The sequence below is a fragment of the Brienomyrus brachyistius genome, unplaced genomic scaffold, assembly GCF_023856365.1.
Source record: "Brienomyrus brachyistius isolate T26 unplaced genomic scaffold, BBRACH_0.4 scaffold81, whole genome shotgun sequence".
In the NCBI taxonomy this organism is placed as follows: Eukaryota; Metazoa; Chordata; class Actinopteri; order Osteoglossiformes; family Mormyridae; genus Brienomyrus; species Brienomyrus brachyistius.
The window spans coordinates 632,150-644,756 of record NW_026042356.1 but is presented as its reverse complement, the minus strand read 5'-3'; the positions used below and the strand labels follow the sequence as shown (position 1 = coordinate 644,756).

At 44.5% G+C, this 12,607-nt stretch overlaps 2 protein-coding genes and 2 long non-coding RNA genes across 4 annotated transcripts in view; 2 read left to right on the top strand and 2 right to left on the bottom strand.

The window, feature by feature from the left end:
• The window catches only part of LOC125726958 (NACHT, LRR and PYD domains-containing protein 3-like), a 41,678-nt gene extending 40,468 nt beyond the window's left edge, over nucleotides 1-1,210 (bottom strand). The window contains exon 1 of the mRNA XM_049003498.1: nucleotides 1,092-1,210. The gene's annotated coding sequence lies outside the window, so the exon portion shown is untranslated. The remainder of the gene's footprint in view (nucleotides 1-1,091) is intronic.
• Nucleotides 1,211-1,235: 25 nt separating this feature from the next.
• LOC125726962 (uncharacterized) lies at nucleotides 1,236-2,804 on the top strand. The gene is made up of 4 exons (XR_007388477.1): nucleotides 1,236-1,435; nucleotides 1,679-1,739; nucleotides 2,135-2,233; nucleotides 2,668-2,804. It is a non-coding gene; the product is annotated as an uncharacterized LOC125726962 (long non-coding RNA).
• Nucleotides 2,257-12,607, bottom strand: part of LOC125726960 (thiamin pyrophosphokinase 1-like) — a 46,640-nt gene continuing 36,289 nt past the window's right edge. Inside the window, exon 9 of the mRNA XM_049003501.1 lies at nucleotides 2,257-3,116. Within this exon, the coding sequence (XP_048859458.1) occupies nucleotides 2,977-3,116 (140 nt within the window). The 3' untranslated portion in view covers nucleotides 2,257-2,976. The remainder of the gene's footprint in view (nucleotides 3,117-12,607) is intronic.
• Nucleotides 9,108-9,958, top strand: LOC125726964 (uncharacterized). Its single transcript, XR_007388479.1, has 3 exons — nucleotides 9,108-9,237; nucleotides 9,426-9,512; nucleotides 9,889-9,958. It is a non-coding gene; the product is annotated as an uncharacterized LOC125726964 (long non-coding RNA).

The window sequence follows — 12,607 nt, the reverse complement described above, 5'->3', positions numbered from 1 at the left end:
CTCGAAAAAAGAATATCGCTATGAATGTACTAAAATATTTTATAAAGCTTTGAATGTGGCTTGACTAGTTCGTGTTTCTTCACCATATAGCTACCCTCTTCACATTTTAAAATTCCATACGTGGGGGGCCTTGGAATCACGCTGATTTAAACAAAAACATTAAGGAAATTCAGATTATATATATATATATATATATATATATATATATATATATTATAGGCCAATCTGTTCCAATTAAAAACATATAAAACACACTTATCCACACCTGGAAAACACCAAAATCAAACTCCATACTTTTCCATACTGCGTAGAAACGCTGTAAATACATTTCTCTATATAATTTCACATGATTTTAATAATGTATTTAGCAGACTGTATTAATCAAAATGACGCATCGTCTCAATCGGTCCGGTGCTAAACCTGTCTTTACCTAAAATAATCAAACTGCTTATAAGCTAAGAAAAAAATCTAAGAAAAAAGTATATAAAGTTTATATTTGTTTATGTATATATACAAACGTTTCGGCTAGTTGCTGCTTCATTAGCACTGTTTGCCTATCTGCGCTGTAGGGTAAAACCCGAGTTAGCCGGTATAGTGATTTCAGATTATTAAAATCAGAATTAAACAGGACTGTAAAGCATGACTAGACTTCGATTAATTAACACCCTTAATATTCGCGAATTCAGCGATGCCGTGGTTTAGCCTTGTTTCATTAACTGTTAAACCTTGAGTTTAACCCGGGTTCCTCGGCAAGCTAGCAGTTATCCCCGACATCTTAAAACAATCTTAATATACCTTCAAAGTATTATAACCTAATACAACTTCAAAGTATTATAACCTAACCGCGGTCCATGTTTAAACAACACTGTACATTAAACGAACTCGTGATTAAAAGTAATTAAATATTATTATTGCTAATTCACTTTATATTCGAAAGCTCAAAATATTCTGTTACGCAGTTACTTATTGTAATGCACTGCGATACATTATATAGTTCTCAACGTCTAATTACGTTAAGAACTATTACATCCCAATATTTAAGTTAAACATGTATGTTTTACTATTGGTTAATCAGGTGAGCATAATCTTACCCGGCAATAAAAATATCTTTTTATTTTTCCAGAATCACATTCGCGTTTCTTGACAAAATGGCGACTCCAGTTTTAAATCGCTTTCACTTTCATTGACAGACAGGAAGTTGTTATATCAGCTTCGTATCAAACGCGGAAGCTGTCAAAGCGGAAATGGACGTGGATTCAATGGCGCGCCGTAGGATTTGTTAGGTGTCTTGGAGGGTAAACGCGGTACATACCTTTTTAATAACACAGCAGCGTTTACTCACTTGTCATTATGCAATTTAAATGATTTCAGTTAAAAATACATTAATAATGAAAACCGAGGCTACGATCAACACCCACCTGGCAAGAATAAGGAGGTTTTTTCCGCTTATTGTGTCGAAATAAAAGTTCAGTTTTCATACGTGATTAATGCATTTAATTGTAAATGATATGCAGGAAAGATGAAAAACATCAGTAAATTTAATAATAGTTAATATAAGTATACGTATTAAATTAAGGACATTAAATGAGACTAAAGAAGAACACTAATAGGCCTAGACGTTTGAACCGCAGAAAAAAGTTTATGGCTCAAACTCGATTCACGCATGTGTACTTTTTAGATGACGTCAGCGTCGGTTTGGAAAGTTGAGAAACTAGCAGCATTTTCGGCTTTTAACAAAGGTATTTATTTCAACGTGACATAATGTTATTGTAAAACTCTATTTTATTGGGGGTTGCATTTTTAAAATGAGTCAACGAATGAGTGCTCGTGATTAAAAGTAATTGAATATTATTATTATTGCTAATTCACATATTCGAAAGCTCAAAATATTCTGTTACGCAGTAATACGATATTCTACTCTGTTACTTAAAATAAGTTTATCATCCAGTTTCGTACATATTGGATTTTTAATCAAATCAATTTGTAAAATATAGGGGCGTGTTTTTGTAATTCATTAGAAAGTGACTGTACTGTAGAATGACTGCTTCCATGTTTCCAAGTACTAAGCTTTTACTGCCTCTTTTGAAGTCTGTTCATGTTCTTTTGAGCTTAATTTGCGTTTTTTCCCCTGTAGAATTACAAAAGATCGTCATGGCTACAGCAATTCGTTTTGCAGTTGTGGGATTTGCTTCTTCGTCAAACCCGTTCACATCCCCATCAACATCATCATTGTGTAAGTAACATTGCGAAGACACATTTAGTTTAACAAATATAATTTTTTATTAAACAGTGTGGCTACAGCGTTACACATTCTTCTCACTCTCACTTTCTTGCTGGAAGAGTTGAAGTTTTCCATTTCAGGTTTGGTGCTGTGGCCTTAAAACCTTACATGGTTTTAACAAAGAATTAGCTTTTTTCTTTAATCACACACATGCTGCAGTGATGTGAACAGTGCTGTGCACTTTCTGACTTGGATGCTTATCCACTGTATCACTGCTGATATCTCCTGCATAAGTGTGATAACTGGACCAAAGATTCTGGTTAAAATTACATGTGGGGAAAAAGTGCATTTAAATGATGGAGGAACCAGCTGTAGTTAATGTAGTGTGCATGTCTCATTTAATCACTTTGGCCTGGATGTTAACTCCTCTTGGTTTTGTCTTTCAGAGGTGGTTTGGTGCCTGGATGACTGGCTACATGGAGGACAAACCTTTTTAATATATCTTTTACAATTTTTAAAATATAAAATTTGTATTTATATATGGCTGTGTTAATAAAACACGCATGCGTGAATCATAATTGAAGGCACGTAGCACTGAACTTGTTCTTGCTCCCTGTGTCTGCTTCTCGGGCTACTTCCTGTGAATCCCCATGCTTCTCGGGCCACTTCCTGTGAATCCCCATGCTTCTCGGGCCACTTCCTGTGAATCCCCATGCTTCTCGGGCTACTTCCTGTGAATCCCCATGCTTCTCGGGCTACTTCCTGTGAATCCCCATGCTCCACAGCAGCAGCCGGTCGCTCTGCACCGTCACAAGCTTCCTGTCCTCCTCTGCATCGTGGGCCTCATAAGTGTTGGATGTGCTGACCAGCTTTCCGAACTGCAGCACCTGACCATCTGCCGGATGGAGAGCCGTCCATGTTAGATTGGCAGCGAGAGTGTTTAACGAGCCGCTATTTTCTGTAAACAAACTGCAGCTATAAACACAGAATGTATATTATGCTTATTTCAGATTCTCACGTTTTACATGCAGCAAAATAATCATCTGGGCAAAAAAAATCTATTTTACAATAAAACTCAAAACTAGATATAAATATAACCTTGGATGAAAATAATGCTGGTCATGCCATCGTGGTCAGAAATATTTTATGAAAAAACAGTGGCAGTGATTCTTGTCATTCTGGGGAGCCCATGCTGCACAGCACTGGGTGGGTATGTATGTATCTATGTAAATACATACATATATCACACGGCACACCTGCTCAGTTCTGATGGCGCACTGCTCTTTTAAGGGACATGTGATACGTACAAAACGTAGGAACATGTTTACCGGCAAAGGCTATACAGACTAATGTAAGGGCATGGCTTTATGTCATAATAATTAAAATTATAGTAAGGCTCAATCCAGTGACCTTTTGATCACAGGCTCAAAGGCTCGGCCTGCTGAGCCACACACTCACCCAAGCTTGAAGTCTGGAAGTTTGAAAATAAGAAAAAAAAAATGGACCAATGTGATAATGTCACACAATTAAGACTGAGGAAATGTTGTGTCTGTCCCCGGCCCATTGAGCGTGCGTATGTATCTTTCCCCGGCCCACTAAGCGTACGTATGTATCTGTCCCTGGCCCATTCAGCATGCGTATGTATCTTTCCCCGGCCCACTAAGCGTACGTATGTATCTGTCCCCGGCCCACTGGGCGTGTGCATGTATCTGTCCCCGGCCCATTGAGCATGCGTATGTATCTTTCCCCGGCCCACTAAACGTACGTATGTATCTGTCCCCGGCCCATTGAGCATGCGTATGTATCTTTCCCCGGCCCACTAAACGTACGTATGTATCTGTCCCCGGCCCATTAAGCGTGCGTATGTATCTTTCCCCGGCCCATTGAGCATGCGTATGTATCTTTCCCCAGCCCACTAAGCGTACGTATGTATCTGTCCCCAGCCCACTGGGCGTGCGTATGTATCTGTCCCCGGCCCACTGGGCGTGCGTATGTATCTGTCCCCGGCCCACTGGGCGTGCGTATGTATCTGTCCCCGGTCCATTGAGCGTGCGTATGTATCTGTCCCCGGCCCACTGAGCGTGCGTATGTATCTGTCCCCGGCCCACTAAGCGTACGTATGTATCTGTCCCCGGCCCATTAAGCGTGCGTATGTATCTGTCCCCGGCCCACTGGGCGTGCGTATGTATCTGTCCCCGGCCCATTGAGCATGCGTATGTATCTTTCCCCGGCCCACTGGGCGTGCGTATGTATCTGTCCCCGGTCCACTGGGCGTGCGTATGTATCTGTCCCCGGCCCATTAAGCGTGCGTATGTATCTGTCCCCGGCCCACTGGGCGTGCGTATGTATCTGTCCCCGGCCCATTGAGCATGCGTATGTATCTTTCCCCGGCCCACTGGGTGTGCGTATGTATCTGTCCCCGGCCCACTGGGCGTGCGTATGTATCTGTCCCCGGCCCATTAAGCGTGCGTATGTATCTGTCCCCGGCCCATTAAGCGTGCGTATGTATCTGTCCCCAGCCCACTAAGCGTACGTATGTATCTGTCCCCGGCCCACTGGGCGTGCGTATGTATCTGTCCCCGGCCCATTGAGCGTGCGTATGTATCTTTCCCTGGCCCACTAAGCGTACGTATGTATCTGTCCCCGGCCCACTGGGCGTGCGTATGTATCTGTCCCCGGCCCATTGAGCATGCGTATGTATCTTTCCCCGGCCCACTGGACGTGCGTATGTAGCTGTCCCCGGACCACTGAGCGTGTGCATGTATCTTTCCCCAGCCCACTAAGCAGACGTATGTAGCTGTCCCCGGACCACTGAGCGTGTGCATGTATCTTTCCCCAGCCCACTAAGCAGACGTATGTATCTGTCCCCGGCCCACTGGGCGTGCGTATGTATCTGTCCCCGGCCCGTAAAGCCTGTGTGTGTATCTGTCCTCGGCCCGTAAAGCCTGTATCTGTGTCTATGAGAGTTTTTAACGAGCCACTGTAATCAGGTTACAGCTGCGAACATGGAATGTATATATGTTAATATATATGTTAATTTCAGATTCTCAAATATTTTAGGAGGTTATGCACAGATGTAACCTAATTAAAATGTAACTTTGTGAATTATGAATTAATTCTGTAAACGTCACTTGTGATTTAAAAAGAACCGTGCTGTGTGAGACTCATAAGTGCTGACAAACCTTGTTTAAAATTATTTTTAATTATGAAAATGTTGTATTTCGAAAATCCAATTGCCACACACAGGAAGATGCAGCACATGTAGGCCATATATTACACTAGTAGATGCTGTATGTCAGTCACAAACGAGGTACGATTCTCTCATTCCAGAGAACGAGAGCCAAAGGAGTGACCGAACTGGTCATTGAGTGAGTGAATGAAAGACGCTTGGTCATTCCTTCACTGTAGGGGTATATGTTAAGTCCCAGGTTTAGTTTCCTACCAATCATATGAACACTTACTGCACAAACTTACAGATACTGGGAAATTTGTTTGTACCCTTATGTATAAATCTGTCCCTTTGACATGTCATCAAGTAAAGCAAAGTATGTTAAAAAGCAAACCAAGAGCACCATCTAGTGGCGTCACAAAATACGACAGATGGCCCATGAGGCGTCGTTTTGGCAATCATGCTACAAGACCAAGCAGCTTCATGCTCCTGTTGTAAATATTACTAAGAGGATGACGGTTCATGGGAAGAACTGACACTAAGAGGAGAACTGACCCGAGACTGGGCAGAACTGACCCGAGACTGGGCAGACGGTAGTGAGAATGGAGACGAAAAGCCAAGGACACCTTCCAAAGAGATATAAGCTGAACTCCCAGGTCAAGGTTCATCATTGACTGATCGCACCATCTGTCACCGTTGGAGTGAAAATGGAATAAGATCCAGTAAGACTCCACCGGTGAAAGAAAAACCAGAGTAGAAATTGCTGAAATGCACACTGACAAGCAAGAACACTTCTGGGAAAATGTCCTTTGGAGAGATGAGACAAAACTGGAGCTTTTTGTCCAGTCACATCAACTCCAGATATGAAAAAATGAAGCTTTACAAGGAAAAACACCATAGCTAGTGTGAAACAGGGAGGGTTTGGGTTTGGGGCTGATTTACTGCGTCTGGCACAGGGAGCCTTCAGTCTCTGCAGGGCACAATGAAGTCTCAGGACTACCAAGGCGTCCTGGAGTGAAATGTACTGCCCAGTGTCACAAAGCTCTGTCTCAATCGCGGGTCAGGGGTCCTCCAACAGGATAATGACCCAAAACACACAACTAAAAGCTCCCAAGAATGGCTGAGAAAAAAACACTGGACTGTTCTTAAATGGCCCTCCATGAGCCCAGATCTTCATCCTAATCAGAGAAAACGGGAAACATTTTCTAACGAAACTGTTTACATTGCTTTGTAAAATCTAAAGACAACCGTTTAAAGCATAATGGACAAATGATGTAATGAAAATGAACGTAATTACGGATCATTCTGCCCTCACTAGATAATTGAGCTGATTAATTTGGCACATCGCTAAATAGATTCCAAACAGACAACTTCGTTGTTCTTGAAAGACTTTTATCAATGTTAGTTGATACTTGTGAAACTGTAAAAATACAATAAATACAATCAGAAACCATGCATACAGACAGAAATAAACGATTAGCATATGCTAACATAACATTGAAATCCCTTAGACGAGCTAATACAGTTAGCCTCCTCATAGCTGTACATTTTGTCGGCTTCTCTAGATGTGTAAACGCTGTCATTCAGTCAAATGATCTGCAATATTGAAGTTCTATTTTTAAACAAACAGCAACAGTATTTTCACCATTACCAACGCCGACATTATGAGGACAAGTAAGCGTTTCATCCATCCATCCATCCATTTTCCAAACCGCTTATCCTATTGGGTCGCGGGGGGTCCGGAGCCTATCCCGGAAGCAATGGGCACGAGGCAGGGAACAACTCAGGATGGGGGGCCAGCCCATCGCAGGGCACACTCACACACCATTCACTCACACATTCACACCTATGGGCAATTTAGCGACTTCAATTAGCCTCAGCATGTTTTTGTTTTTGGACTGTGGGGGGAAACCGGAGTACCCGGAGGAAACCCCACGACGACATGGGGAGAACATGCAAACTCCGCACACATGTGACCCAGGCGGAGACTCGAACCCGGGTCCCAGAGGTGTGAGGCAACAGTGCTAACCACTGCACCACCATGCCGCCCCTGTAAGCGTTTCAAATAATATGAAATAACGCTTACAGACATGAACTTTCAGGTTCTCAAATGGAAAAACTGACGAGAATATTAACAGCTATGTAATATTTATAGACTTTTCTTTATCAAATAAACTGAACATAATATAATGAATAAAATATTTTAAAAAAGTAATAAACCTTTGACACCGACAGGATAAACAGTTTCCTGCGGGAGCAGCACACAGGTATTTGCTAATTAAACTATATGAGATGATTGCAGGTAAGTAGAACTAACTGCTGGACTATAATCTAACTTTATCTGCGAATACAGCAACAAACATTCACAAGATGCTGAAGAATTTCTGCGCTCTGGTGTTAGATGGCTTGACTAAGGTGACCTTTTCAGATACGTATGAAAATCACAGCCAGAACTGGCATCTAAACAAAGGACAGAAACACTAACAGGAAAGATAACAGCCATTAGGAGCCTTTCAGTCCGAAGCCCCAGTAACAGAACCACGGCATTCGAATACACAGGCTCCTCCCACTCTATGGCCGCATCCCATCACTCAGCATCACCGCTGTGACACCAGCACGACTCTCGCTGGGATCGGGCTCGGCCCATTAGCCGGGACATTGTTCTGTTTTTGCCCGCGGCACTTGCTCGCACATGCCATCTTCTCAGGATGCGGCATACGCCCGGGGGGGGGGGGGGGCATGTGTCAATGACTGCTGACACCCGGTCGATAACCATTTCACGTTGCCGGCTGGCTGCCTTGCCCTTTGCTCGACCGCGATACTGACCCATCCATAATATCCATGGTCTACTTTCACAATTGAGGCAGCATGATGGTGCGGTGGTTGCACTGCTGCCTCACACCTCCCTGACCAGGACTCTCCATAAGACCAGAAGTCTCCACCCTGGCTCCCTGTGTGTGGAATTTACATGTTCTTCCCGTGTCATCATGGGGTTTCCTTCAGGTTCTCTGGTTTCCCCCCAAAAAGCACAGAAAACACGCTGAGGTAAACTGGAGTTATGGAGTTATGGTGTGTGAGTGAATTGAGTATGAGTGACTGGGGTGTGTGTGTATGGTGTGCGAATGACCGGTGTGTGAGTGTATTATGTGTGAGTGAACTGAGTGTGTGTTTGACCGGTGTGTGAGTGAATGGTGTGTGTGTGATCGGTGTGAGTGACCGGTATGTGAGTAAATGATGTGGGAGTGTATGGTGTGTGAGTGAATGGTGTGTTTGTGTGTGAATGGTGTGTGAGTGTATGGTGTGTGTGTGCCCTGTGATGGTAATTATCCTGGGTTGTTCCCTGCCTTGTGCCCATAGGCTCCGGACCCTCCGAGACCCTGAATAGGACCAGAAATTACAGAAAATAGAGAGATGCTATCAAGATCCTTCCTATCAGGATGAAATGTACTTAATGTACTTTGAATTTAAATATAAAACCAACCATGTAACTTCATAAGACTCTAATTTTTTTCAGAATTGTCTCCTGAGAGGTGATGTACTTGTATAATTACGGCTTACGGGTCCCGGTGGAATGCACACTGAAACTGTGCTGCTGTCACGGAGAGACGGCCCCATCACGGCTGGTTCATTACTGTTATTATTATGGCTTTAAGGTTCCTGGTGGAATGCACACTGAAACTGTGCTGCTCTCACGGAGAGGCGGCCCCATCACGGCTGGTTCATTACTGTTATTATTATGGCTTTAAGGTTCCTGGTGGAATGCACACTGAAACTGTGCTGCTCTCACGGAGAGGCGGCCCCAACACGGCTGGTTCATTACTGTTATTATTATGGCTTACGGGTCCTGGTGAAATGCACACTGAAACTGTGCTGCTCTCACGGAGAGGCGGCCCCATCACGGCTGGTTCATAACTGTTATTATTATGGCTTTAAGGTTCCTGGTGGAATGCACACTGAAACTGTGCTGCTCTCATGGAGAGGCGGCCCCATCACGGCTGGTTCATTACTGTTATTATTATGGCTTTAAGGTTCCAGGTGGAATGGACACTGAAACTGTGCTGCTCTCACGGAGAGGCGGCCCCACCACGGCTGGTTCATTACTGTTATTATTATGGCTTTAAGGTTCCTGGTGGAATGCACACTGAAACTGTGCTGCTGTCACGGAGAGGCGGCCCCATCACGGCTGGTTCATTACTGTTATTATTATGGCTTTAAGGTTCCTGGTGGAATGCACACTGAAACTGTGCTGCTCTCACGGAGAGGCGGCCCCATCACGGCTGGTTCATTACTGTTATTATTATGGCTTTAAGGTTCCTGGTGGAATGCACACTGAAACTGTGCTGCTGTCACGGAGAGGCGGCCCCATCACGGCTGGTTCATTACTGTTATTATTATGGCTTTAAGGTTCCTGGTGGAATACACACTGAAACTGTGCTGCTCTCACGGAGAGGCGGCCCCATCACGGCTGGTTCATTACTGTTATTATTATGGCTTTAAGGTTCCTGGTGGAATGGACACTGAAACTGTGCTGCTCTCACGGAGAGGCGGCCCCATCACGGCTGGTTCATTACTGTTATTATTATGACTTTAAGGTTCCTGGTGGAATGCACACTGAAACTGTGCTGCTCTCACGGAGAGGCGGCCCCATCACGGCTGGTTCATTACTGTTATTATTATGGCTTTAAGGTTCCTGGTGGAATGCACACTGAAACTGTGCTGCTGTCACGGAGAGGCAGCCCCATCACGGCTGGTTCATTACTGTTATTATTATGGCTTTAAGGTTCCTGGTGGAATGCACACTGAAACTGTGCTGCTCTCATGGAGAGGCGGCCCCATCACGGCTGGTTCATTACTGTTATTATTATGGCTTTAAGGTTCCTGGTGGAATGCACACTGAAACTGTGCTGCTCTCATGGAGAGGTGGCCCCATCACGGCTGGTTCATTACTGTTATTATTATGGCTTTAAGGTTCCTGGTGGAATGCACACTGAAACTGTGCTGCTCTCATGGAGAGGCGGCCCCATCACGGCTGGTTCATTACTGTTATTATTATGGCTTTAAGGTTCCTGGTGGAATGCACACTGAAACTGTGCTGCTTAAGATTCCTGTGATCAAATGGCACAATTTCCCTGCAGTATCAGTTATGGATGCAGCAATGACCGTCAGGATTTTTAGAGTTGATTTGAGTAGATTCAGCTTTACTGTCATTGTACAGGTGCAGAGCCAATGAAATGCAGTTAACTTCTAAATAGGTGCAAAATATACAAATACAACAAATACAATAGATTATAAATAAATGATAAATTCTGGGTAATATGATGCATGAGGTACCTCACAGTAACAGGCACAGACAGGGAGTACAGAGACATTGTAGCACCTGAAACGACATGTGTGTCTGGACCCCTCGGGGTGCCCTCTCTGTGCCTGAAGAGTCTGCAGGCAACCAGAGGGACGGAAGCAGCACCAGGAGCAAGGAATAGTAATGACAACCCTGATGAAAAGCAAATCAATAGAGGGCTATGCTGTTTATAGCGCCATCTGCTGGAAACCTCTGTGTTTTACAACACGACTGCAGATGCCTGGATTTAGCCAATGAATGGCAGCATAAGCAGGTGTACGTTCTGTCAGGTCTCACTTCAGGCACGAGCTGAGGCCACTCTAGGAAATATTACCACACCAATGTTCTATTAACACAATAATTACTGTTCTGTGTGGAAGCTATTCTGTAGGTTACACTCACACAGCAGTGGGATTACAAACAAAAATCCTGGACTTTAATGTTCAGTTAGCAATTTATAAACAAAAACATCATACCAGCACTTTAGGGCTCATGGCTTAATGAATGAAAGCATTAATATTTCAATCAAACCGCGGTATGGTGGCCGTACGGCAGGACACACCGTGGGTGAGATGGTGCAGGGCACTCAGGTCATTTTGGGGTCACCCCATACCCCAAACACATGCAGAGGACATGGAGGCTTGTGGGCACCCAGAGGTGTGGTTCTGATGTACGACTTCAGCTGTGAGTGACAGCGTGTGCAGGCGCCTCACGACGGCCAGGTTAGCCTGACACTCCGTGTGACGCTCCGTGTGCAGGCATGCGGACTGAAGGCAGGAGCACGAGTGCTGAAATGCATGACCTTCTTCATCATTAATGTATGAGACGTAGCTCTCGATATTACAGTGAGGCGTCATAGGTAAGAATAAGACAAGCTTATGTCAGAGGAATTTCATGAACAGTCTGTGATACCACAGCGCACCATTAGATGGTGCTACATCACCGACGTTCTAGCCGCTACTAATAACTATTTTGGTTTATTTGGGCCAATTCTTAGAAGCAACAGAGCCTCGAGTTTCAGGGAAATTTCATTAACTACTGATGGCCACCTGCAGTGGGAGTTTACTGAAAAACAGAGACCCAGATTAATCCACGCAGAATCGAACGGAGGTGAAATCAAACGGAGGATCCCTAGATCCTATTTTCTGCCCACAATCGGGAAGGACTTCCCTTTCCTGTAAAGTTCCAGTGCTCGCAATATTCCAGAAGAGACAGTGAAGCCCCTTCAGAGACACGGCCGTAGCACTGAGCAGAGGATAAAGAGTAGCGGCAATACATGGCTACAGCAGGGCGCTCGGCGCGGAGCTCACAACGCGGGAAAAGCCCGGAAAGGACAAGCTGAGAAAACCCCGCAGGATTCCTCTACCGAGTGCCAAAAATGCCAGCGTGTCAGGGATCCCCACAAGGGCGCCCTAACCACCTCAATCGCTGCCTGCTGCACTCTGAGTAAATAACAAAATGGGGATGATGGGAAAAAACATTTTTAAATAATAACGATTGAGAGGACGAAGGAGCACGGTGATGAATTCCACCACAGGTAAAGTTCTATATATATGGGGTATATTCTCAGAAGAGAAACTACCTTCATGGATCATTATGTTCTGCCCTAGTGACTGGCAGGATGCACACAGATTTCTCCAATGGCGGCTGTCCATCCATCCACCCTGAGGTCACTCCTCCTTGTGAGGGTCTGTGCTGTGTGAACTTCTGTGTCGCTGAACGGCTTGTTCTGGGAGCATGTGATGACCGTCGCATCTGTGTCTGAGGACAACAGAAACTCCCATCTTCAGACGTAACCCAGGTGAACCTGCCAGTGTCTGTCGATTCACTGCAGGGGATGGGGATAGGATCACCCAGCGGTTACACAATTCGCAGCATA